Consider the following 27,008-nt stretch of genomic DNA (forward strand, 5'->3'; position numbering starts at 1 on the left):
AAGTATATATATATATATTTGTATATATATTCGGTATTTGTATATGGGTGATTTGCAAATAACTGTCATTTTTGAAGCGAGATTTTGTCCCGTCAAAAAAGGGAACCAAATTTGACTTTTATTACATAGTTTAGTTCATTTTGGTTATTATAGTTTATGTTTAAAAGGAATCTACAATATCTCAAATACTTTGAGAGTTACAATAAAAAATAAAAAAATAACATACCACGGTCCTGACAGTTGCACCAGGGTTCTGAGAAATAATTGAAACTCATCAAATTTATTGCTTACAATATTAATTTATTAATAAAATTAACTTCTTTGAATTATAATTAACATTGGTTATGTAATTAATCTTTGGAAACAATATTTTTAAATAATTGAGGTAAATATAATATGAAGCGTTAATCATTTCTTCAGATTTCTGGCACTTCTTCTGACTGCCTGTGTCGAAATTTTCTTTACTTTTTTTGGATTACTGTTTGTAATTTCTGATTTCCTTTTAATTGATCCTGACTTTTTATTAGAAGAGAAATTCAATGATCCTTGAGAGTAGTGTGAACAGATGCTTCCTGGACTGCATGTAGCACAACTGAGAAAATTAAACTGTATCACAAAAGAGTTTTCTTTCTTCCAAGTATATTGATGAACTTTCCTAGTACCAACAAAATTTGGTATTTTATCAGGTAATATCGAATCGATTTCTTCAATATTGTTCAACTCCACGTGAGAAACATGTACACTTTTTACGCTCCTTTTAAGAGCTGATAATAGAGTCGAAAAATTAGAGACGTCTTGACCTCTTTTGACTTCGTTATCCGCGATTCTTTTTAGAGTGCCTCCGATACCATCAGCAGGACTCTTGCCGTGGCCTGATTCAAAAAAATTGTACGTAATTTTCTCAATCTGGGGATAACACGAAGGTAGATATTGTGAGATTAAGTAAAACATAGTTCTATTTTTATATTGGGTCGTTGGACCATCGCTTATGAAATAAACATGATCAATTAAAGGAAACTGAGGTAAATAAAAATTAAATATTTCTTTTAAATGAGCAATTACAGCAGGTGAATCATGACGTAAACATTCTGATGCAGTAGAAAATCCTTGACTTAATGTTGATGTATATATCATTCCAGTATGTAACGTTATTTGTTGTCTACTAGCTCCAAAATGAACTGAGTGCACTTCCGTAGAATATTTGCATGAATAATTTTCACTGAAATCCATTATTATTAGACATTCGTTTTCTTTCAAAGACGTTCGCAGGTGGTTGAAATATTTATATTGATGAATGAAATTATATTGATGACTCATGAAAAAATCAAACTCTTTATCAAAATAAATTTTCATTTCTAATCCAATGATTGATTTTTTTTCTTTTTCGGTAATTTGCACTGTTCCCTTCTAGAAAAAATCGATTGAAAACGATTGAAAACAATAGGAAAGAAATTTCTATTGTCCCCAATCGTGTTTCTTAATCGTGTTCTTACAATTGAAGACGATTGACTTTCTTATTATATTCAATCGTTTTCAATCGTGTTCTATAGATTGTATTCCATGCACTATTGCTTGGTGGGAGTTTTTGAAAATTTTAAAAAATGCAACTAATTAAACAATCTAGAAATATATAATTATTTCAAAGATTATTTTCCGAACTAAAAAATTAAAATATTTATCAATGTATTTGTCACCACAGAAGAAAATCATATATTTTATCAAAAATTAATTAAAAGTTATTTTTTAATTTATCTTTGAATGAAACTGCACAAGACGAAATGTTTTTCGTTTATAATTTATCGAAAAAATGTTTAAAAAATAATTTTTGACAGATACATCAAGTATTGTTTTAAATTGAATTACTGATATTTTTTTTTAATTTCAGTCAATATTGAATTTTTTTAAATAATCGAATATTGGAAGATCTACAATAATTATAAGATTCATTAGAAATAATTAAATTTCTGGTGATTTTAAATTGAAAATTTTGAAAATATTTTAATGAATGAAAAACTTTATACAAATGTAACGGCTTTAACATCCGTTTCTAGCACAAAATAAGTTTGTAAAGAATTTTAATTTAAAATTTTTAGATAAAATTTATATTTCGAAGAGTTGCAATCAAAGTTTTTAATAAAAAATATTTTTTTTTAAATTTATGATAAAATTTGCAAAAAGTATTAGTTAACATTTTTTATAAATAAAATAATTATAGAATTTAATAGAAGTAATTCAATTTTGGAAGTGTTAGAATTGAAAGGTTTTGACTTATTATTTTTGAATAATTGAAATTTTGTAAAATTTAATTGAAAACAATTGAACTTTTTAAAGAATTTGATTACAATTTTTGAAAATATTTAATTGAAAAATTATGGTTTTTTGTTGTTGGAAGGAGTTTAGGTGAACTTCGAACAAAAATAACAAAATTTATACGGAATAATTTTTATGCTAAATTTTTTTGAAAAGCTGCTGGACACATAAAGTTTAAAAAAACTAAAAATTTTGTTCTAAAAAAAAATTAAAAACTGAAATTATTTTAAAATGCAAGAAATAGAATTTTTTCTTATATTTATTTTTATATGTACCTAATTATTTTTTTAATTTCTGTTTATATGTATTTTTTTACGTACCCATTTATTTATTTTTATTTTTTTGAGGTTATGTATTAACAACTCAAAGATTGTCATATTTATAATTTGTTCATGTATAGGAGAAGTAAACATATTGACATTATCCATATCACTAGAAATTTTACTTTAGATTTTAAATATTTGACACATATGCACGAACAGAACAAACTATATATTACAAAAGACTTATAAGAAAAACATCTTTCCTGTTTGATTCAACACTTTTCTTATTCTTATAATTAACTATTTGCGCATGTGCGTATATCGTTCTCCCGATAGCACCCGATTAAAAACAATTGAAAAAGTTTAACTTATTTTACACGATTGAAAACAATTCGAATCAATTGAAAAAATATATACTCCAATTGAAAACAATTCAAAACGATTAAAAAATTTTTGTACCCTATCGTTCTGAATCGTGTTTAATTGATTTTTTCTAGAAGGGTTATGAGCTTCTTAGTTTTCTGGTTAATCCTTTCTTCCTTTTTGGAAACCCATTTAGTATAAGTGACTTCTGGTAATTCGTTCAAGATAACAGTGTTTAATTTTAGTTTTTTTAGTGAACAGCCTTCACATTTCCTTGAAAAACATTCGGTCGAGCTTCTTTCACATAATAAACTTGCGAACACCTTATCTATAGAATTCTCTTGCAGAATATTTTGTGCGTGTAGTGACTTAATTAGCAACGAAAAATTTTCGTGGATAAAACAAGCACAAGTTTCGCGAGCAGTTACATTTTTCTCAATACAGTAACACGGACGGTATCTTGTAAATGTTGCGTAGCTTACTCGAAATGATTTTTCTGAAGTGAATTTGTTATGTAAGTCAATTATACTAGCATTCAAATAACGCTTTTGAATTTTTTCTTCACCTACTATTTTAAAACTTTTTTTCCCTGGATCAATGGTAGAATTCTCCTCATAAAATTGTTTGATTTCATTCTTAACATGTTTTAGCTTTAGTTGATTTCACGAATTTGAGCAAGCTTTTAGATTGAGGTAATCTACTTCGGACGACAGGTGCAACATGTTTTTTGACATAAGTTAATACTCGATATTTTCTTATGACCTTACCAGATAGAATCCTTCCTAATACTTGCTTAACCTTGTTACTTTTACTGTTTTTATAACTATCTTTTATCTCTTCCATTAAAGCCATACCTGCTACAGTATTTATCTCATTATTATTATTATTATTATTATCCGTAATGTTATTAATTTTTTTTCTATTAGATAATTTATTTTTAAGACGCTTTACTTTCTTAGACATTAGTTTCATTTTTTCCCTTAAATTGGTGTTCACTTGTCTCAATTTAGTGTTAACTGCGTAGCATTTATTTCTACATTTCTTTTTCTTTATCTCACCTGCCGATTGTTCAATTAATGGGGTTAAAGATGATTCTACATTTTTTTTCCGAAGACGTGAAGCTCTTTGCCATTCGTTTTGTTGTTTCCGCCTAACACGTTTTTCTCGAGGTGTTAATTTATCAACTGTTTTACGCTTTCCTTCTGCAAACCTTTTTTTATTTCTATTTTTTTCGCGCTTACGATATGCTTCATATTTTACAGGATCATTCTTAATATTTTGTCTCCTTTTTCTTTCTGCATCTCTTTTTTTCTGAAGTCGTTCTGCTCTTTTTTCTTTACTTTCTACCTAAATTTGAAATAAAAATATTCAGAATTTTTATTGTAATTTGGGACATATTAACTGCGTATTAGAAACCAATTTAAAGTGATATCTCATTTTATCAAATTACTTGAAGACTTAGTTTCAAATTATTTACCTTTTTCAAAGGCTTAAACCTTTTTTTTCTTTCTTTCTTTTTTTCTTCATTCCTGGAAACTGAACTTCTGGTTTTTATTTTTTTGTTTCGAGACATTTTTAATAGAAAAAACAGGTGGTAAAAGTCTTGCTATTCTTCTTGATAATGTGGCTAAGAAAAGATCTGGTGAAAAGTGAGGTTAGATGAGGTTAGGTTGGAACTATACGCACGCTCGTGATTGGTTCGTCTTCTATCACTGGAAATATTACCCCTGTAACCAGTGTTGGGTAAGTAATTTACCTCTGGCATATTACCTGTGAAGTTAAAACTTACTTAAATAAGTTTAAAGACGTATATTGTTAAAATAGCCACGGTCCTGACAAACTGACTTTACATTAGTCTATTTTCATTAATATTGAAAATTTTCAGAATTCCAAACGTACGTTATTAATATTTAATATATACAACTTTTCTATGCAAATAATTTAAAAAAATATTTGTTTACCTCCAAGTAATAAATTGCCACGGTCCTGACCATAAGTTTCTTTTCAACAGAAAGCACTTAAAAACTACAGAATTTCAATAAATCAGTTTTAAATTTTTCCTTCAATAATCGTTGATAATTTGTTTTTAACATTCCTGCTTCAAGATTGTTTTGATAAAAGACAATTAAAAATTAAATTAAGTAGTAAAATATTTACTTTTGTAAACACGTGTACAAAATTGTTGAAATTGGGGACATGAAACAAAGTGCTCATACATATAGAATACCATTATATTAAAATTGTTTTTATATGTAAAACATCTAGTTATATTTGTACTTTAAAATAGGCAAAGTGTAGTTTTAATATTTGATCGCATTGAAATTTTGTCAGAACGTAAACTCAAAATTTTAAAAAGGGGCATGCCACGGTCCTGACATTTTAGGCCTATTTTCCTAATTTTAACTATTAAAATGTTTACTTAGTGAGCTAAATATGAAGTATCTTTGAAAACAGGGTGCCATTACTTGGTATTCAAGGTAATTAACACACAAAAAAATGTTTAAAGTAAATTATCACTGGGGACATGTAAAATGACAGTTATTTGCAAATCACCCATATATATGTATATTAGGGTGGTCGTTAATATGTACTTTTTTCAATCGAATTCATTCCACCCCCTAGTTTGGAAGGAAAAAAATTTTAAAAAATTTTTGTTATAAATTAAAACTCTTTATCTCAATGTTAAGGGGTGCCTCTGGAGCTCGACATTTTTGCATTAAATTTACATGGGTTTTTTCTACATTTTGAAAAATTAAATTTTTTGGCATCTGCTTAATGATTTAAAAATTCAAAAACCGCACAAATCTTTTGTACTTATATGTAACTATGTGGAAAAAAATTGTCAACCTTCAAAAAAATTTTTTTGTGTTGGCAATCATGGCTTAACTTAAGCAAGTACTTAAAAATTCGCTAATACAGCATCGGGAAAGAATTTCAGTTTCTTCCTTTTAGCCCCTCTCTTTCCCACCCCCACCCCCCTCTCACTCTCAAGCGCTTAATCAAAAAGAATAATAAAATTTTTTGATATTTTACAATAAAATGTCACACAAATTCAAATGTACGAAAAAGTAAATTTTTCAACAATTCTTATTCTCAGAGTTAATTATTTTTCAAACTAAATTCAAAATGCACATCAAGTTATGGAATAGTAATTTAAATTTTCGCGGCTTAATGAAATTTAGTGAAAACTTACTTTCTAGTAACTTTCTAGTTACTTATGTTCGATTACAGCGCCTCTATCGTTCCGGCTCATCTACTCGAGTGTTAGTTAGGAAAGTTTCATGTATAAAAATCATATGGTATTGCACTATTCAAGGTTAATACTAACAGAACAAACAGTTAATAAAGTAAATTTTATAATACAAATACATTAGATTAGAATGTGGTGAAATGCGTGAGACTGTTGTATTTCATTTACTGTCAATTTGACGTTTACTGATATTCTTTTTACAATAGTAAATCTCATAATGGATGAAAAATCAAGTTTGACTTATTTACGACAGAACATTTTTTTAATTGGTGATATGGACACTCAAATCGATGGAAATAAATTGCCATCTAAATTGCAAGTTCTCAAGCTGTTATTTTTTAATATTCGTGAAATAAAATTAAATGTTCGGGAAGCTGCTATTTTAGTTGCCAAAGAAGTAATTATTATTTTTTGGGATAAAGCCCTATTGCCAACTAAAACAATCTATCGGAGTGCAGATATGATGGAAGCTTTATACGAAGAGTGGAGAAAGTTGCAAAGAAATAAAGGAAAATTACACAATGTTCCAAAAGAAGAAGAATTTGCTTCCGAATTAAAAAATTTATTTGATATTTCTTCTGAAAATATATTGGAAAATACACTGTGCAACAGATTTTCATTTTATTTTTATTTCTGAGACCGCATAGAGTGATTCTTATAGGTTTTTCGACGCTGAACACGAATCCGTAATCAGAATTGCTCCATCACTCTAGGTTTTCGAGAAATTTGACATTGAAAATTGAAAAAATGCCGTTTTTAGGGTACTTTTTGTTTTTTTATTACAGTACAAAAATTTTTTCTGAGGTTTTCATGATATGCATATGAAAGCTGATATCCTCCTTAACATTTTCCAATTTTGATCTTTAAAAAATATCTTTTTTTGGATGAGTTATCCTGATTTGAAATTCGCGTTGCAACGTGAATCGGGATCACAGTGCAGGAGGCGTATAAAAAAATGGTCCAAAAATCAAATGTATTTTAAATGGTCTGAAACTTGTTACTTGGGGGTTTTCGGGGTCGCTGATTACGAATTCGAGGTCCGTTTTTGAAAATTCAAAATGGCGGATCCAATATGGCGGACGACTTTTTCTAAACTCGATCGAAATGGCCTGTAACTTGTTACTCGGGGGTTTTTGGGGTCGCTGATTACGAATTCGGGGCAAGCAAAGCAGTAAGTCCGGACTGTTAAAATATTCATTGTCTTTTAGAAATCTTGGCAAAATATTAAAAAAAAAAAAAAAATTAACATTAACATTCTCCAAGTTTGATACTTTGAATTACTTTTCAAAGTCGACTCCAACTTTCCTTTCGAAAAAATTGATTTCCACATAATGAAGTTAAAATCACAAAAAATATTTTCAAAATTTCAAATTTTCCAAAAATATTAATACAAAAAATAGAAATTTGTTCAAGACCATAAAAAATTTGTAATAAATAAAAAAAAATTAAATTGAAAATTAAATTATTATTATTTTTTTTTATTAAATTTATTAAATTTCAAATATTTTATAAATTGAACTTGAACTTTTTCAAGGTGAATTCGTACAGTTGGAGTCAAGTGATGAAGGAACATCTGGAAAATTAAGTCAAGAAAGTATTGGAACCTATTCCAATTTGTCATTATAAAATCTTAAATCTGCCTTTTCTAACGTCGATCCAACCGAAGGTGGTCCATTTGCTCCAAAAAAATTGCGCGGGACTGTAAATGTGATAAATGAGAAAGTTGTAGCAGTTTTGGATCAGTGTCAATTAAGTGGTAGAAGAGCTGTACATTTAATTATTGCTATTGCTCAATCTTTAGGAAATAATGTCAATACTTTAGTGGATAATAAAACATCTATACGTTATTACAGAGAACGATTGCGTGAAATTAAAGCGAAGAATATATTAAACAATTGTTCCAAGATATCCAGTTAAATGCTACAATTTTACATTGGAATGGGAAACTGCTTCCCAATTTAGTAAAGCGAGAAATATTGGACAGGCTACCAGTGGTTATCACCGATGGTGATAAAGAAAAACTGTTAGGAATACCAGAATTGGAGTCGGGAACGGGAGCGGCCCAAGCGGACGCTATTTTCGAAGTTCTTGGTGATTGGGGGCTTTGTGATTCAATAAAAGCCGTTTGCTGCGACACTACAGCGTCAAATCTTGGTCAATGGAATGGTGCAAGTGTTTTGCTAGAGAAAAAATTAGGAAGAGAACTTTTGTGGCTTCCTTGTCGTCATCATATTTTGGAATTAGCTTTAAGGTGCGTTTACGAAGGTAAAATGCCCCCAACTAGCGGACCGAACGTTCCTCTGTTTAAAAGGTTCAAAGAGTCGTGGCCAAAATTAAATCATTCGCAATTTAAAATTGGGCTTGAAGATGAAAAAGTGAGGAAAATCTTAGAAAATCGCGCAGAAAGCATCAATTCTTTTGCTAAAGAAACAATTGAACACACTCAACCCAGAGAAGACTATAAAGAGTTTTTGGAATTAAGTCAAATATTTCTAGGGTTTCCTCCAGCCTCTGGTATTAAGCTGCGTTTTCCTGGAGGTGACCATCATGCTCGTTGGATGAGCAAAGCGATTTATTCCTTAAAGATATATTTTTTTAGAGAGCAGTTCAAATTATCTGCCGGGGACAAAAAATCTCTTGCTGAAATTTGCGTTTTTATTTTGGACGTATACTTGGAAGCATGGTTTACGCAGTCCCTTCAGCCTCAAGAGCTCCGTACCACGACTTGCAATTTATAAAGAAGCTCAATGGATTTGCATCCATTGATAAAAGTGTTTCTCAGATTACACTAAAAAAAATTTTGTATCACTTGTGGTACTTAAGCCCAGAAGCAGCAGCCCTGGCATTTTTTGATAACACACTTTCAGATGATATAAAACGAAAGATGGTTTTCGAGATGAATAATGATGTAGATGACATCAATGACAGTTGCCCCAAGCAATTTCAAATTAAACCAAAAGAAATTGTCACGATATGTAACAAATAGATGGACCATTTCATAACACCACAATCTTTGAAATTTTTTGACCGATTTGAAATAAATAAAAAGTTTCTGGAAGTTGACACTTCACTTTGGAGTAAGGATGAAAATTTTCAACGTGGTCTTAATATAGTACAAAACCTAAAAGTTGTAAATAATTGTGCGGAAAGAGCAGTTTGTCTCATTGAACAGTATAACAACATTCTGACTAAAAACGAAGAACAAAAGCAGTTCATACTGCAGGTGGTTACAGATTATCGTAAACAATTTCCTGATTCTAAAAAATCCACTCTTATTAAAGTTTTTAAATAAGCAATATTCGGAAACCGAGTGATTTTGTATTAGTACTAAATAAAGTAACTCAAGCTTGTAAAATAAAAGTTCCCTAAAATTTATTTATAAAAAAACTCTTATATATATAGAGAGAGAGAGAGAAAGAAAGAGAGAGAAGGGGGGAGCGGGGACTAAAAGTAATGCAATTGAAACTTGCAAACTAAAAGTTACGAGTACTCTTATAGCGAATTTTTAAGTACTTGCTTAAGTTAAGCCATGATTACCAGATTAAAAATTTTTTTTGAAGGTTGACAATTTTTTCCACATAGTAACATATAAGGACAAAAGATTTGTGCGGTTTTTGAATTTATAAATCATTAAGCAGATGCCATAACATTTAATTTACTAAAACGTAGAAAAAACTCATGTAAATTTAATGCAAAAATGTCGACCTCCAGAGGCACCCCTTAATATTGCGATAAAGGGTTTTAATTTATGCCAAAAAATTTTTTTTTTCCTTCCAAACTAGGGGGTGGAATGAATTCGATTCCAAAATGACCATATTAACGGCCACCCTAATATATATATATATATATATCAAAAAATGTGTGTAAAGAATAAACTTATAACTTAATATAGTAAAAGATATGTTTTTATATGACCTTGTCTATATTGAAGACGCGTATCTATTGAGAGGAGAGAGCAACTGTTGCTTATACCCCCTCCTTCCAGGAATCTTAATTTTACATCAGCTAGACAGAGATATCAATATATAACTTCGAATTCCCTTCGCACTAAACTCTCATTATCTAGTCGGATGTTTTTAAATTGAATTTGTGGTAATAATATACCCAGTAGGCATCGGGACGAGTAAAAAATACGTATTTATTTCTTCGCCTACATCCTGCGGGACAATGATGACAATGTCTCGGAGATATTATAAAGACAATCAAAGAACGTCCAAAAAGACATCTAAAAGACGACTTTAGAATATTCTTCAGACATTTTAAATATGTTTTCTTCACTATATTTTTTAAGTTCAAACGCAGTAATTATATTATATTTTAGTATTAACATATAAATTTTTAAGCCAAGTTTGTTTTTAGTTTTATTTAGATATTTATAAAAATATGTTCTTTAATAACATAGAAGAAACCTAGTCTCATTTTTGTTGCAATTCAAAATGAATCAATGCTAAACGACAAAAAGTGGCGCCACCAACCAGGCTCACTTTTGTTGCACATAAAAATGAGCCGCCTAAACGACTCATTTTGAGACCAGGTTTTTTCTGTGAATTTTGTCTAATACTTAAAGTAAATATGCCAAGTAAATATTTTACAATTTTTTTTTTTTAATTTTATTGGAAATTTTGTAATTACAATATTTAACTTATGTCATAACGAAGATATTTATGTGTGTATACAAAATGATCCTCATATTTTCTTATTTATATATTGGAAAAAAAAATTCGAATCGTAAAGATTTATTACTAGAACTGTCTTATATAAAATTATAAAAAAATAGTTTTGCGTTCTTTTAATTTTTATTGTCATAATTTACGGGATTTTACCCGCTTTAATACTGTATGTTCCTTTTCCATCAGGGCCAACTTCGACAGAACTGCTACTGAAAACTCCTTGACCTCCTTCAAAATTTCCACTCTTATTCACTTCTTTGACATCTCCTTCACCTTCACCGAACCGAGAGAAGATACTGAAATATTTTATGTAATTTTTAAAAATACTAAATACAATATGATGTATACTAATAGAAGTTGAAAACAATATATATATATATTTTAAATTTATTGAATAAAAGAATAAAATTTGATAAACTCACTTAAATCCATTAGAATTGGCATTGGCTTGAGCATTGGCTTGGGCATTGGAAGAACCGAGACCACCATATCCATGAGGGTAAGGAACGAAAGGAGGGAATCCAAATCCTCCATTGTAACCTCCTCCAAAACCACCAGGATTACCTCCGGCTGATGCGTAGGCATTAGCGTTTGCTGAACTGCCAGCATTACCTCCTCCAAAGCCACCAAAATTACCATTTGGAAAACTGCCAGCATTACCTCCTCCATAGGCACCAGCATTAGCCTTTGCTGAACCACCAGCATTACCTCTTCCATAGGCACCAGCATTAGCGTTTGCGAAACTACCAGCATTACCTCCTCCATTGCCAAAATTATTATTATAACCATTATTTAAATTTCCATGATTAAATCCAGGGTTATTTAGATATCCATTTCCTAAAATGCACAAAAAAAATCAAAATAAAATTTCACTTAGTAAAAAATGAACTGTTTTAAAAAGAGACAGAGAGTAGAAAGCAATGCCAATTAAATATTTACTAGCAAAATTACACGCGAGCGTCCAAATTTGAATGCAATGGTTGTTTTAAAATAATAATAATATTAATAATTCTGCATCAGTGGAGTAATAAATTAATAATAATATTAATAATAATAATAATTCTGCATCAGTGGAGTAATAAATTAATAATAGGTATATTTCTAATTTTCACATTATCATTTATTTATACACAGAAAAAAATGAGTTTGATGTTATATAAATAGTGATTGTTTAGTTATGCCAGCTCATAATTAGTTAAAACCCAAGAAAAAACCTATCGAAAAAGTGATGATAAGAAAAACATAAATTAAAACCAACAGTAACAATTGGGGGTGTAAATGTTGATAAATCAATTCTAGTATCGCCAACATAATCGCCGCCACTTGAAATGCCGAGAAAAATTAATTATGTTGTGTCAATTATGATTAAAATATTCTTTGTCACTTATGTATACTGTATACAAAAAGGCAGAGATTGTTGGGATAAAAGATATTACTGACGAATGGATTTTCTTATTGACAGAATGTATATAACGAGTAAGATCATTTTTTTTGTGAATTGATAGTAAAAAAAAATAAGATTTTTAAGTAAAAATTTTAAAATATAAATATTAAAATTTTAGAAATAAATATTTTTGATAAAGTCAATGTTCGATGATTTTTTATAATCTTTGACAATACAAAAAATTAGTTTTGCTAAATATTTTTTTGTATTTTCTATAAATATTTCGTTCCAAATGAAAATGTTTAATTTCTGTTTTTTTTTTAAATTTAATTAATTGATAATTAATAAATATTAAAAAATTATGTAATCAAAAAGAAAATTAAATTAACTGAAAATTATTAATTATATTTTAAAAAGTATTAAGCAATTAAAAAATATTTAAAAATTAAAAAAAAATAAAATCTAAAAAAAACTTTGTAATGTTTTAAACTTTAAACTTAAATTAAAATCAAATTGAAAATTTTTTAAAAAGGCAAACTATTTTTATATTGTTTACAGATAAAAAAATATAACAATTTAATAATTAATAATAAAAACAAATTAATAATAATAAATTTATGATTAATAATATATAATAAATAATAATGAATAATGGAAAAAAAATGAAAGAAATAATAATTATAAGTTAAAATATTCTAATTATCTGTAATAATCATTATATAAAAAAATGTATATATAATATAATAAATTTATAAATAATAATAAAAATTATATTATAATTGAAAGTTTTTTTTCTATAAATACCAAGTGGGAAATATACTGGTGCTGCAGACAATGAACAATATTTTTTTTTTTACTTTAAACTGTCACTTAGTATATATGACTTAATTAATGACGATGAATAAAAATATCCGTCGCGTTAACCATAAAATATTACGAAATCAAGAATTGTCAAAATTTTAGAAAAACAAAAGGAATAAAATACGACTACCCAGATAGCACGCAAGTTTGCTGCCAACTTGCAGCCGACTTGCGTTGCAAGTTTTGCAAGTTTGCTGCAAGCTTGCAATGTCCCACCGTAGCTTGCAAAGCAAGTGTGCAGCAAGTCTGCTGCAAGTCTGCTGCAAGTCTGCTGCAAGTCTGCTGCAAACTTGCATTGGAAGATTATTAATTTATTATTTAACGTATTAATTAATTAAGTATTAATTTAATTTAAGATACAAATTCCCTTTACTATGTATTTAGCACTATAGCTGGGAGGTAAAAAAAATTTACTGCGCAGCCCTATGTGCTATAGAATTGAACTGCGCATTGTTTTTTTGTTTATTTAAAATATAGTTTTTTGCAAAATATAATGTAGTATTTGCAAACTTGCAGCAAACTTGCTGTAAACTTGCAGCAGACTTGCTGCAAACTTGCTGCAGACTTGCTGCAAACTTGCTTTGCAAGCTACGGTGGGACATTGCAAGCTTGCAGCAAACTTGCAGCAAGCTTGCAGTGCAAACTTGCAAAACTTGCAGTGCAAACTTGCAACGCAAGTCGGCTGCAAGTTGGCAGCAAACTTGCGTGCTATCTGGGTAACTTCAAGTGTGGACAGACAGAATGAATGAATGAATGAATGAATACGGAAATTATTATAGTTAAATAAATAATAAAGTTTTGTAGGCTAACGGATTTTTCATTGCGACTAGACTTTTGGGTCAATAGTGATCCAATATTCCGCCAATCGTATTTTTCCCACTGGATTATGTTTGCAACGATTGTAATGAAAATACAAACAGAGAATAATCAATTTTTGAATTTTGTTAATCTGATTAAACTAATCAGATACTTTGGTAAATAGTCAGAATTTTAGTTAAATTATTCCAAATATTGGTTAAATTGCAATCAGAATATTAATTAAACTAATAAAAGGGATCTAAGAAGAAATTAACGAATTATAGGTTATGTTATTATGATAATTTTATATTGATTAAAAGTTTCTTTTCATTTATTGTAAAATAAAAATCAATTCTAAGATATTTTGAATGTAATGAGGTTGTTTCCACAATAGGCAAAATCGTACCGTCCTGAAGACGATTTTCAAAACAAAACGATTGGCAACAATAGAAAAAGCATGCGCGCGCATCGTTTTGGCATGAATTGTTTTCAAAATTGCACATCACGTAAAAATTTAATATTTTCTTAACATATTGAAAAACATTTGAACATCTTTGAGTACACATATTACTAAAAATTTATTTATAACAAATATAGCTATATGTAAACAATCTTTATAATATTTAATATTTATTTTGGGTATAAAATATTTTATGTAATATAACTTAATTAATTTAATATTTAATAATAAATAAATTAATTATCAAGTAAAATAATTAATAATTTAATTAAATTAATATTAAACTTGTGGAAAGCTGGTTATATTTAATGCACAGAGCCGTATGACGCGCTATCGTGCCGCACGCGCTTTCTTAAAACTTCAATATTTTCCAAAGTTTTCAATGAATCGGCTTAAAATTTTCCAAAAAACTTCCTTATATAGTAATAAACAAATGTCTCACTGGAAGTTATCTCAACTGTAAACTTCCCTGCAGACTTTTTGTCGCCGAATGTAAGAAAACGTGATTTCCGACAGGTCTCTATTTATATTAAAAATTTAATAAACAATTAGTGATTTTTTAATTTTTCACTATATTGTCGTCTTCAGTAGACCCTTGAGCGTGTGTATACTAATTTTTAATCAAATCCGTTAATAATTGTAAAAGATACGATGATTTATGTTTTAAAACTTAATGAAATTTGTGAATCAAGATTTCTTAGTTTTTTGGATTTATTATTTAAAATATTCGTTTTTCTAAAAAATGTCAAAGGAAAAAAAGATGCGCCTATTTATTTCCTACAAGGTAATACTTTTCAAAAATCAAAATTTTGAATTTTAATTTTCTTACTCTTTCTGTAGATTTGACTGGCTTGAGAGCGTACAGCCGAGCGTAGCGCGAGTTATTATATCCAGGTGCTCATATATAATCCCACAGTTTTTTTTTATAAGTTTAATAATTTAAAAAAAAATTATTTTTCATATTTTTATAGTTAAATTCTTTAATTTCTTTTATTACCTCCGTAGTAACCACCATTAGCAGTTGCAGTTGCATCGGCAGTCCCATCTCCAGTTGTATAAGTAATTGTTTTTGTTTTACCTCCTCCAGAGGAACTTGAACTGCTACTGCTGCTACTGCTACTACTGCCATAAGCAAATCGCTTTTGCCTTCTTAAATCATCTGAAAAAATTATCATATTATTTATAAGGTCGCTGCGATTATAAATTTAACATGAGATTTTATATAGTGTTTTTATCAATACTCATCTTTTGACTTACACCCAGAAAAAAAAATTTCTTTGTCCAATGTGTCCAATTTTTATTTGATACAAAGAAAATTTATTTGTTTCAAAACAAATTATTTTTGATCTATAAAAAAATATCTTTATTTCAAAGAAATTTTTTATTTAATTAAAATAAATGTTTCTTTGACTCCATATATCCGTATTAGAATTTCTTTGATTTAATGCACAAAGAAATTTTCTTTGAAACTAATAAGGTTTTTTTTGTTTCAAAGAAAATTTTATTTTGAATAAAAGAAAACAAGTCAAATAAATATTGGTTTATTTAAATCAAAGATATTTTTTTTTCTGGATGTATTAGCGAATATTCTAGCTGCAATTTTATCGAGAGTTATTGGCATTTTAAAAATCGTCAATTTTGAAAAATCTGATTTTTTTGCATTATTTAAAAAAAAAAATTTATTTTAACTATAAAATTATTATAACCAACTTAGAGAATATTTAAAAACAAATCAATTCATCTATTTATAAATATTTTTACTATATAAAAAATTAACAAGTTATTGATGTTTCAAAATTAAAAAATATTTAAAAACATGACTTTTGATGTTGATTTGTTGTTGAATTTTCATGTTTAAATTTTAATATATATTACACTTATTTTATTGACATATCTCCATGAGGAAGCAAAGTTTTTACGAAATGTATATAAAAAAATTATACTTAAATTTTATTTTTTTAAAAAATTAAATATTTCTATTAATTCTATAAATAAGACTACAATGACAATTTTAATGTAATTAAGTTAATTTATAATTAAATAATTTTAATTGAGTTAATATTTAGATAATGTTAAAATACCATTAAAATGATTTTTTAATTTGTTCTTTAAAATAATAAAAAAAAAATGAATAAATTAACAAGAAATGTTTTTTAAATAAAAACATATTTCAATTAGAACAAATGCAAATAGAAAAATATTCTTTATTTACCTTTTGCGTAAACTGTAATAGCCAAAAGGGCTAAAAGTCCGATGAAAACTTGATGCTTCGTCATTTTTGACTGTGGCGATCTTAGAGTTAAGTGAATCTTAAATAGTAGAAACTCCCACCAATGACCCCTTTCCTTCCATTATTAAAATGACGGAGTTTTGATGTTCCAAGATGAAAATCAAAATTAAATCAAGGCTGCTGTAATAACATAGAATTTCTGGGATATCCCAAAACGTCTAAAAAGGAGAAGTAGTAGCCTAGACAAATAATTCTAATTTTATAGTTGAATATATATATATATATATATATATATATATATATATATATGTCTTCATAAAATTAATATACTAACTGTTTCTTGACGTCAAATTTTGAAATACCAATTCTGTTTTTTCCCAAACTTTTTTTTATAGAAATTAAATGTATGGGTGATTTCACGTGAAGTGATCAAATATGCGTAATCAAATACAAAACTATAAATAAATAAATGGGAAAAATGCCTTTTTTCTTGTAATTATTTTTTCTCTCTTAATTATTGAAATCAAAAAACTTTTATTAATATCAGTTGCAAAAGCTTTTTTGATGCTTTTTTGATTGGTAATTATGAATTTTTTTGAAAAAATAATTTTTTGACCAAAAAAAAATGAAACTCAAAAATAATTTTTTTTTTTTCAAAAATGATTATTGTACCAATCGAAAGAGTATCAAAAAAACCTTTGGAAACTGATATTATTAAAAAAAATTTTATTGTAATATTTAAAAATAAAATTATTAAAGTATCCGGTGTACCGTAAACCCAAAAAATTGTCACCCCCTCCCCATCGGAAATTTTTGATCAGAGAAAAAAATTTTCATTTTTTTTTTTTAACTTTCAAAATGTGTTAAATGACAAAAAATTAACTATTTTTTTATGGAAAAATTAATTTTTTTTAACTTTAGCATCCATTTTTTCGTACTTTTTCTTATCTGGATTCTTTACTCATATAGAAAAGCAAACAAAAAATATTTTGTTTTAAAAAATAAAAGAAAATGAATAAAATACATTTTTTTTACAAATTTTTTAAACAAAAAGTCCAATCTAAAATTTTTTAATATAATTTTCTTTGTATACTTGTAGGTATATAAAAATAAAAAAAGTAAAAAAAAAATTAATTTGTTTATAAAAATTTGATAGAAAAACCTTTTTGTTTGAATTATTTTGTTTCGCAAAAACAATTGTACCGCTATTTTATTATTTTTTAAGTAAAAAAAAAATTTTTTTTTTTTTGACTGTTTAAAGTAAAGGATTGCCTGTCGACCGAGGGGGAATTTACTAAGGTAGTCAAGTGTACACTCTTCCTGTAATACTTGTGTAATAACGTGTAATACCGTGTAATAATTCGTTATTACGGTGCTGTAATAACGCAAAAAAATCTGTAATATCTCTGTAATAATGTGTAATACTCTGTAATAACGTGTAATAACTTAGTAATAAGGGTAATATGAGGTGTAATACCGGTAGTCAAGTGTACACGTTTTTAACTAGTAAATTCCCCCTCGCTGTCGACCAAAAAAATTTTTATTAAAAACAAATAAATAAGGCCCACTTTTAAAACTTTTTTCCTAGTTTTTTTATTATTTATAGATATTAATTAATTAAAAAATTAAATAAATAACGACCCGAAAAAAATTAATTTGTTATATAATATATATGTATATATATATTTTTTTTAATAAAAAGAGAGTAAATGATTACTATGTATATTTTGTGAAACACTAATTACTCAAAGATAAATTTTTCTTTTATAATTAATTATATTTAACAACAAAGAAAGATATTATTGTCAAGGATTATAAATGTATTTATCAGCGGGGAAAAAAAAATTTATGTGGGCCAAATATAAATAAAATATTTTACAACATCATTTAATTTATTTTTTTCTTAATTTACATTTATTATCTTACACAAAAAAACTTATTTCCATTTTTGAAATCTTTTTCATTATTATTCTTATAGATGCTATAAGGGAGACAGGGGTTGTTTGGCGCAGGGGTTGCTTGGCGCACTTGAGTTTATTCAAAAGTGTTAAGTTACATTAAGGCCAGGTCCAAGCGAAGCAGCGCCATCTACATTGATACTAAAATTTTGGAAAATTTTCAACAGCCTTTTCTTGAAAACAAAATGGTAAAATGCTTTTTCCTTTATGGATAATTGATTATTGGCAAGATATACACCAGCTAAAACTTTTTTTGAGTTAAAATAATGAAAAAAATTTCATGTCGATAAATTAAATATGAGCACTTTTTTCACAAAAACTGTAACAGTACTTTCTCAGAAATTACAATCAAAAATGCAATTTCCATTTGGAAAATTAATAAACTCAAAAAAAGTTTTAGCTGGTGTATATCTTGTCAATAATCAATTATCCATAAAGAAAAAAGCATTTTACCTTCTTGTTTTCAAAAAAAGGCTGTTGAAAATTTTCCAAAATTTTAGTTTCAATGTAGATGGCGCTGCCGCACTTGGACCTGGCCTTAATTTTTCTCTTTATTCTGCTTAAAGTACTTGATGAACTGTAAGTTTGTACAAAATTTCATTAATATTCATTAATTATTTTGGAGTATAGATTAAAATAACTGATTTTGGCACTCCTATAAAGTGATTTTTTAACCTCTTCATTTTTTTGTGATATTTCTTTAAAAAATTAATTTTAGAAGAGCTCAAATATTTAGTTTTGAGCTCTATACATTTGTTATTAAGAAACAAAAAATTTTTTTTTATTTATATTAACAGTTTTTATAAAAAATTAATAAATATTTCAAAAGTACATTCGGGGTTAGGTGGCGCGGTTATCTGAAAATTTCGTTAAATATGAATAAAATGTAGTTGATTATATGAAATTTACACATTAATAAGCACCAATAATAATCCTATTCAAAAAATTTAACCCAATAATGGTTTTTAGATATTCACAGCGTTATTATCAAAAAAAAAAATATTTTTTGGTAATTTTATACGATTTCATTTAAATCAAATTTCATTTAATTTAAATGAAATTTTCTAATTTTTAAATTTAAAATAATTTTATTGTAAAATTACAGTACAAGACTTATTTTGTTAAGTCTTATATTATTTAAACTTTAAATCATATAATTTAATTTTAATTTCACTCCTGCGTCGGGGTTGCTTGGCGCGCTTTGCACAGCTTCAAATAAAGTGGTATAAAAATGAGTGAATTACACAACAAAGAGTAAAAAGTGCGCCAAGTAACCCTGGCCCCCCTAAAGGAAAAAACAAGAATGAAATATTCTGAAAACAAAGAAATTGGTATATTAAAATTTTTTTTTTTTTTTTTGTTATCCTCTTGGAGAATTAGATTCCTATTTAATAAATATGTTAAAATAATAATTTGTTTTTCCTTAAATTGAAGAGCAAAAAAAAAAATGGAAATATAGTGAATTATTCTTATTATAAATTATCGCATATAGAAAGGTCAATGTTTCAATTAGGTAGTAATTTTAGTAGCTGATACTTCAAAGGAACCAGATCCATCAGGAAAAGATTGGGCAGAACTGCTACTGGAAATACCTCTTGAAGGTCCTTTTTCGAAAGTACCACTTTCATGAATTCCATTTGATCCAAAACGTGTGTCAATAATGCTATGTAAAAAATTCTAAAATTTCTCATTGTTTCCAATTTTGAAAAAAATAATTATATCCACTATTCAGAATTTATAATGAATAAAAAAAATGTTGCAATATATAAAAAAAATACATTTTTTTGAATTAATAAAAATAAAATAATAATAATAATAATAAATAATAATTAAATAATAACAATAATATTAATAATAAATAATAATAATAATAACAATACTACTCTTCACTCTTACTTAATTCCTGCGTTGGAGTCAGCGTTACTTTTGTTATTAGTATCAGTTTTTTCAAATGGCTTGATTCCTGTTTACAAAAATTAATTTAATTAAATAATCTTTTTTTTTATTAATTTTTTTTTAAATTTATGAAAAATATAAGTATTTAAATAATTACATTAAAAATAAAAACCAATTTTCTATATTTTATGAAAGAACAATTTCTGCTTTATATTATTGACAAAGAGAAACCAGAAAATGAATTACATAATATAGTCAAATTATGATGTTGTGATTATCATAAAAACATTTGTCTTTTATATGGGAGGCTAAAACGAATTGTAAAAGGTCAAATAACTACATAATTAATAGAATAGAATAGAAATACATAATTTATAGAGAATAATAAAATTCTCTATTATCTCTCAAAAGGTAAATAATAATCGATAATAATAATAATAATAATAATTATTATTATTATTATTATTATTATTATTATTATTATTATTATTATTCTCTGACAAAATTTAATTTTCAAAAAAAAACTTACAAATTACTAAAAATATTCGGAGTCGTGATTTACTTTGGCATAAATCTCATCAAAAACATTCGATTTCCATAAAAACGTGTAAACATTTATTATCGAATTGTTATAAAAGTTGGAATAATCAAAAAATAGAATTTATTGTTAAAAAATTTTAATTACCAAATAATTGAATTTAAAAAAAATCGAATTATTAAAAATTTGAATTATCACAAAATAGAATTTTTAAAAGTTTGAATTCTACAACCCAGGTGCGAGTTGGCGGTCGACAGCCACAGTTGGGCCAACTTGGGCTGCCATAGTCGGCCCAACTAGGGCGGCCATGGTTGGTCCAACTGTGGCTGTCGACCGTCGTTCCAGATGGTCGGCCCGAGTCATGCCGACCATTATCCCCCACAGTCGGCCCAACTATGGGAACCATAGTTGGTCCAACTAGGGCTGCCGACGTTGGTAGCCATAGTCGGGCCACCTTTGGGTGACAATATTTACCATGGTCGGCCCAACTAGGGCGGCCGACTCTCGTGCAGCCCTAGTTGGGCCAAACAACCATCTCTGGCGGCCGACCGAAATTCGCACCTGGGAAGGATCGAATTTTTAAAAATACGAATTTCTAAAAGTTAGAATTTCTAGAAGTTCGAATTATAAAAAATCAAATTTTTAGAAATCCGAATTATTAAAAGTTCGAATTTTTTGGTAATTCGATCTCTTGATAATTCGAATTTCTAAAAATTCGATAATAAAATGATTATTAGACTTTAGATGGAATTCGATTTTTTGAGATTTAGGCCAAAATAAGGTGACTCAATATTCCGTACTAGTAAAGTAATTTGAATTTTTAATGATATTTTAAGTTTGTCGCTTAATCAATATTCAATACCCAACTATTAAAATGAGTTGAAACAAAAATTTATTCAACTTTTTTCTGTAAATAAATAAAAACAAAGATTGAAATCTATATTAATAAAATTAGACTTTTGTCTGTACATTGCTTAGAACTTAAAAATTCATGTATAATTTTTCGTTTCAAGTCATAAGGATTCTAAAAATAGCATTAAAAAAAATTCTGTCTGTCTGTCTGCACAATATTTTGTTCGCCAATCACGCATAAACGGCTTGACCAATTTAAGTGAAACTTGGCAGTCTTTTAGGTATTAGACTAACTTAAAATCTTAGCCATACCCTATTAAAAAATATTAACTTGAACGGAAGTTATGGCACTTTTTGTAAAAATCGAAATTTTAAAATTTTTTATTTTTTCGCTTATTTTTACTATAGACTTTTTTTTAGAAGTTTTTTGAGGTTAATTAATCGCATTTTTACCTTAAAATTGAGAAAATAACTTATATAGATTTAAAATTGTGAAGAAAAATTCCAAAAATCAAATTTTTTAAATTTAATTTCTGTTATATTTTACTAAACCTTTTTTAGCTATGTTTTTGAGTCCAATTAATGAAATTTTAAGTTTAGAATTAAAAAAACATGACAAATATAAAGAAATGAAAAAATGTTTTTTTAGTAACAACCTTTTTATAATAATTATTGTTTTCGGGTTATAGATTTTTATTTTAATATTATAGTTTAAATAATATTAAAAGATTTTAAGTTGTAAAAAAAGTATAAGAAAATAAAATTTGAAAATTGGCTAAATACCATTCTATTTATATATATATAGCTTAGAACATAAAACTTCTTAAATAATGTTTCTTTTTAAGAAATAAAGAATCTAAAAATGGAAAAAGGTAATAGAATAATGATGCTGTTTGAAAAATTTGGTTCGAGAATTATCAAAACAAGGCTTAAACGAAATCAAATTAATCATGGTAATCTATTAGAGATTCAAAACATTTGAAATCATTAATTACGAAGTTGATAAAGAAAAATAAAAGGTTAGTATATTTTTAGTATGTGTTTTTTAGATTTAAAATTTTCAACAATTTTAAAATTTAACAAATTTATGAAATTATTAGTTCAAGTTTTTAATAACTATCAACTATCTATACAAAAAATTATTTGCACGCAAATACCTACTGTTGGGCTCCCGCCGAAGGCGGGTACGAAAGCTAGTAAATAAATAATATTAATAATTTTTTTTTAAATGTTTATCTAGAAAATAACAATTAAACTGACCTTGACAAATACAATTGCAATTCTGACCAAAACCTGAAAGAAAAATGAAATTAGTATATAATTTATATATTATTTACATGCATAGAAAAATTTTGCTGTGGCAGCGAATTATTAGCTGTCACAGCAAATTACGTTAGCTAATATAGTGACAGCGGACAAATTTACTGTTGGGTCAAAAAAGTTTGCTGTGACAGTAAATTTTTAAAAATCAACACTGATATTGTTTATTACAGCAAACTTTTTCGTTGTCATGGAAAAAAATTTAGCTGTGGTTACTAATTTTAATAGATCCGATAGCAAACATCAGTTAGCATCTGTAAGCAATTCCCTCTTTTTTCCGTGTAGACAATATTGTCAAAAATTATGTAAAAAAAAATAATATATAGGCTCATTTGGGGAAAATGTAAGCAGTAAATATTTTACTTTTAATTTACAGTTTCCAAAGTAAGTACGACGTTGAAATTTTTAATCCATCATAAGGTTCCAATCGAGATCTGCGTCAAGGAAGCTATATACTATAACTCATCTTAATCTCAATTTTATTTATGACAGGTGCTGATTAATATTTGTATTTGTATACGCGGGTAAAAATACAGTAAAATTTAATACACACAGAGAATGAAGTTGAACTTCAAATGATTTTTTCGAACTATACACAAAAAATAATTTTTTATATTATGAATTTTGTAAAAATCTTATTGACAATAAACATAAAATAATGAGTGAAAAATTCAAAATGTGGCACTTTGCAGGGAATGGTAGCTTTTTTTCTAAACATAGTGAGAAACTAGAATAGATAAATGCAAGGTGAAGCAGGTGTGTCAAAAAACTAAAGATATATGTATATGGTATATATTTCGAACGTTCGACTGGAACTCAAGTGGAAATTTTAATTTTTTTATGCTTGGTAATTTTTTGAGATTTTGTTTTTTAAAACTTCCTGCTATCATTAAGTTGGACATATTGTCAAATGACCATCAAGATAGAACTTGAGTTGTATTGGTTATGTTAAATGTTTATAATCTGTCATTTACTGAGGTAACTTCAAAATATTCGTTCTAACAATAACTCTTTGTGTATATAACATTTAAGTAAGTACAATTATATTAACCTCATTAGATCCCAATTAATTTCACAGTAAACTTGGTTTTACCTTTTTCTATTGCAACGTTTTCATACACATAAGTTATATCAAAAAGAGATCGTTTTGTGTATCATTTTTAGAAATGATACACGAAACGGTCTCATTTTTTGATGCAAAAAATTTAATCAATTTATATCAATCATGGCCGAATTGAATCGACTCAAAATTAAATGAATTTTTTTCAGATATTTTGGTAATAGTACAATTGCGGAGATACTATTTCACTATTTAATTTGAAAATGAAAATAACAGAAAATCAAAGACAATGTGCAATTCGATAATTAAAAAGTGACAGCTTATAAACATAACCTAAAATGCATGAGAAAAAATTTGTCGATAAAATCAATATAGCCGAGCTTTTTAGAAGGTAGATGGCAGTTTTGCTTTTTATAAAAACGATTCAGAAAAAATTTAAAGAAAGAAAATAGATGAGTGCTGCCATCTACCTTCTAAAAAGCTCGGCTATATTGATTTTATCGACAATTTTTTTCTCATGCATTTTAGGTTATGTTTATATAAGCTGTCACTTTTTAATTATCGAATTGCACATTGTCTTTGATTTTCTGTTATTTTTATTTTCAAATTAAATAGTGAAATGGTCTCCGCATTTGTACTATTACCAAAATATCTGAAAAAAATTCGTTTAATTTTGAGTCGATTCAATTCGTCCATGATTGATATAAATTGATTAAATTTTTTGCATCAAAAAATGAGATCGTTTCGTGTATCATTTCTAAAAATGATACACAAAACGATCTTTTTTTGATATAACTTATGTGCATCAAAACGTTGCAAAGATTTGATGCAATTTTTGGTCTTAATTTGATACTTTTAGGAAAACTGTGTTCCAACAAATGTTTCGTAAAGGCCAAGCATCACATATGAAAACCCAGGGCCCGAATTTTTTCCGTTTTCCCCGCAAGAACCCTATATATGACGCAGAGCAATATAGCGAGACCTCTATCAGAATCTAGTTCAAATTTCTACACGGGATATTGATGAAAATTGGATTTTCTGTTTACATATAACTCAACTGATTCTAATTTTTTTTAGATATTTTCTTTTGAAATCTACCTCCTTCCAAGAAATTATTTTCAGCTTTATTTTGACCACCGTTATTCGTTTGGAATCCACTTTGTTTTTGTTGTTGTGTTTGTTCCTTATTTTGACAACTGTCTTGATTTTTTCCCTCTACTTTATCATTGAAAATTCCATTATTGTTATTATTATTATTGACATCACCAGAAAGTCCTCCACGATTTGCACCGAAAAAACCATTAGTTTGAAAAGCACCATTCAAACCAAATCCTTCATTTATTTGTGCATTGGCATTGGCAGAAGCACTGCCGCTCACTTGAGTTTTAGTGATTGTCTCAGGATGACCGTTAATAATACTGCTGGAAGATTTAGAAATACTACTTGAACCAAAGCCACGCAATGCATTTGGTATTGGTGGAAATAATCGAAAATTCGATGAATAAGTTCTCCCTTGTCTAAAGGGCAAATTATCACCTGAAAACAAAATAAAATTCATTTTTAATTATTTTATTTGTCAAAAAATTTGATCAGGGGAGCAATTATAGGTAATTTAATTTAAGTTCCACATCGAAATTGACTATCATAATGAATTTCACTTACACTTAGACTTTTATTTTGACCTTGATTTTCACTTTCACTTTTAATGAAATACAATTTTTCATTGAATTTCAGTAAAAGTAAAAGTAAATGTCGTGGTCGCTGATTACGAATTCGATGTCAGATTTTCAAAATTCAAAATGGCGGATAAATTTTTAAAAATTCATTGTATTTGCTTGAAACTCGTTACTCGGGGGTTTTTGTGGTCGCTAATTACGAATTCGATGTCAAATTTTCAAAATTCAAAATGGCGGACAAATTTTTAAAAATTCATTGTATTCGCTTAAAACTCGTTACTCGGGGGTTTTTGTGGTCACTGATTACGAATTCGATGTTAGATTTTCAAAATTCATAATGACGGATCCAATATGGCAAACGCCTATTTCAAAAATTGATTGAATTCTCTTGAAACTTGTTAATCGGGAGTTTTTGGGGTCGCTGATTAAGAATCCGAGGTTAGATTAAAAAAATTCAAAATGTCAGATCCAATATGTCTGACATATTTTTTTTAAAATTCATTGGATTTGACTATTATTTGTAAATTAAATAACTTTTAAAGATACACAGAACTACACAATTTAAGCTATCTTTTACGATATTTTTAAATATTTTAAAAATGGTCAAACTGTATGGAAAATTAGTTTTCAATTTGTTTTTAAATTTTTGTAGTTAAAATTAATCTAATCTTTATAATTAATAACAAAATGTAAAATAATATTAAATTTACTAGAAAATACACATCTATTTTCATTAAATTATAATGGATTTTTAATAAAATTGTAATATTTAAATGTAATATGGAAAAACAAACATAAATCGGGGTTGTCCGCTTTACATATAGATTGCATCATATTTCAAATTACAGTAAAAAGTAAAAAGTCAATTTTTCAAAACTCAAATATTATTTTAAATATACAATAAAAAATTTATTTAATTTGATAATTAGTAATTTTTCTTACCAGCAACAAATGCAGTGAGAAGAATTGTAGAAAAACAAAATACTCTAAGTCCGTTCATAATTAAATATTTTATATCCAGTAAACAATTTAGTACGATCTTTTATATTGATTTTCTCATTGCATCATTCATCAATAGATTCTATTCAAATGATGATTTTTGTCATTTCAAAATAAGAA

The 27,008-nt window shown here is 27.3% G+C and overlaps 2 protein-coding genes across 10 annotated transcripts in view; both read right to left on the minus strand.

Moving 5' to 3' along the window:
- The window catches only part of LOC127283830 (uncharacterized), a 66,000-nt gene that overhangs the window by 4,877 nt on the left and 34,115 nt on the right, over positions 1-27,008 (minus strand). For 2 of the 9 annotated variants that reach the window (XM_051308935.1, XM_051308932.1), the window contains one exon: positions 10,771-11,152. The exons of the other annotated variants lie outside the window; for them this stretch is intronic. In XM_051308935.1, coding sequence (XP_051164892.1) covers positions 10,996-11,152 — 157 coding nt within the window. In that variant the 3' untranslated portion in view covers positions 10,771-10,995. Of the gene's footprint in view, positions 1-10,770; positions 11,153-27,008 lie in introns of those variants that run through there. 9 annotated transcript variants of the gene reach the window in all.
- Positions 18,463-26,972, minus strand: LOC127283832 (uncharacterized protein DDB_G0283357-like). Its single transcript, XM_051308937.1, has 5 exons — positions 26,832-26,972; positions 25,312-25,749; positions 23,094-23,126; positions 20,444-20,510; positions 18,463-20,210 (listed from the first exon to the last, which is right to left on the minus strand). Exons 1-5 carry the CDS (start codon positions 26,887-26,889, stop codon positions 20,057-20,059), a joined length of 750 nt encoding a protein of 249 aa, XP_051164894.1. The 5' UTR covers positions 26,890-26,972; the 3' UTR covers positions 18,463-20,056.

Source organism: Leptopilina boulardi, unplaced genomic scaffold, assembly GCF_019393585.1.
Source record: "Leptopilina boulardi isolate dan_hultmark-lab unplaced genomic scaffold, ZJU_Lbou_2.1 LbouV2_310, whole genome shotgun sequence".
Classification (NCBI taxonomy): domain Eukaryota; kingdom Metazoa; phylum Arthropoda; class Insecta; order Hymenoptera; family Figitidae; genus Leptopilina; species Leptopilina boulardi.

Coding starts and splice junctions, on each gene's coding strand:
- LOC127283832 (XM_051308937.1), bottom strand. CDS start 26,889: ATGAACGGACTTAGAGTATTTTGTTTTTCTACAATTCTTCTCACTGCA. Junction 23,127..25,311: donor AAATAATTTCTTGGAAGGAG/GTAGATTTCAAA, acceptor TTTTTCTTTCAG/GTTTTGGTCAGAATTGCAAT. Junction 20,511..23,093: donor TTGCAATTGTATTTGTCAAG/GTCAGTTTAATT, acceptor TTTTGTAAACAG/GAATCAAGCCATTTGAAAAA.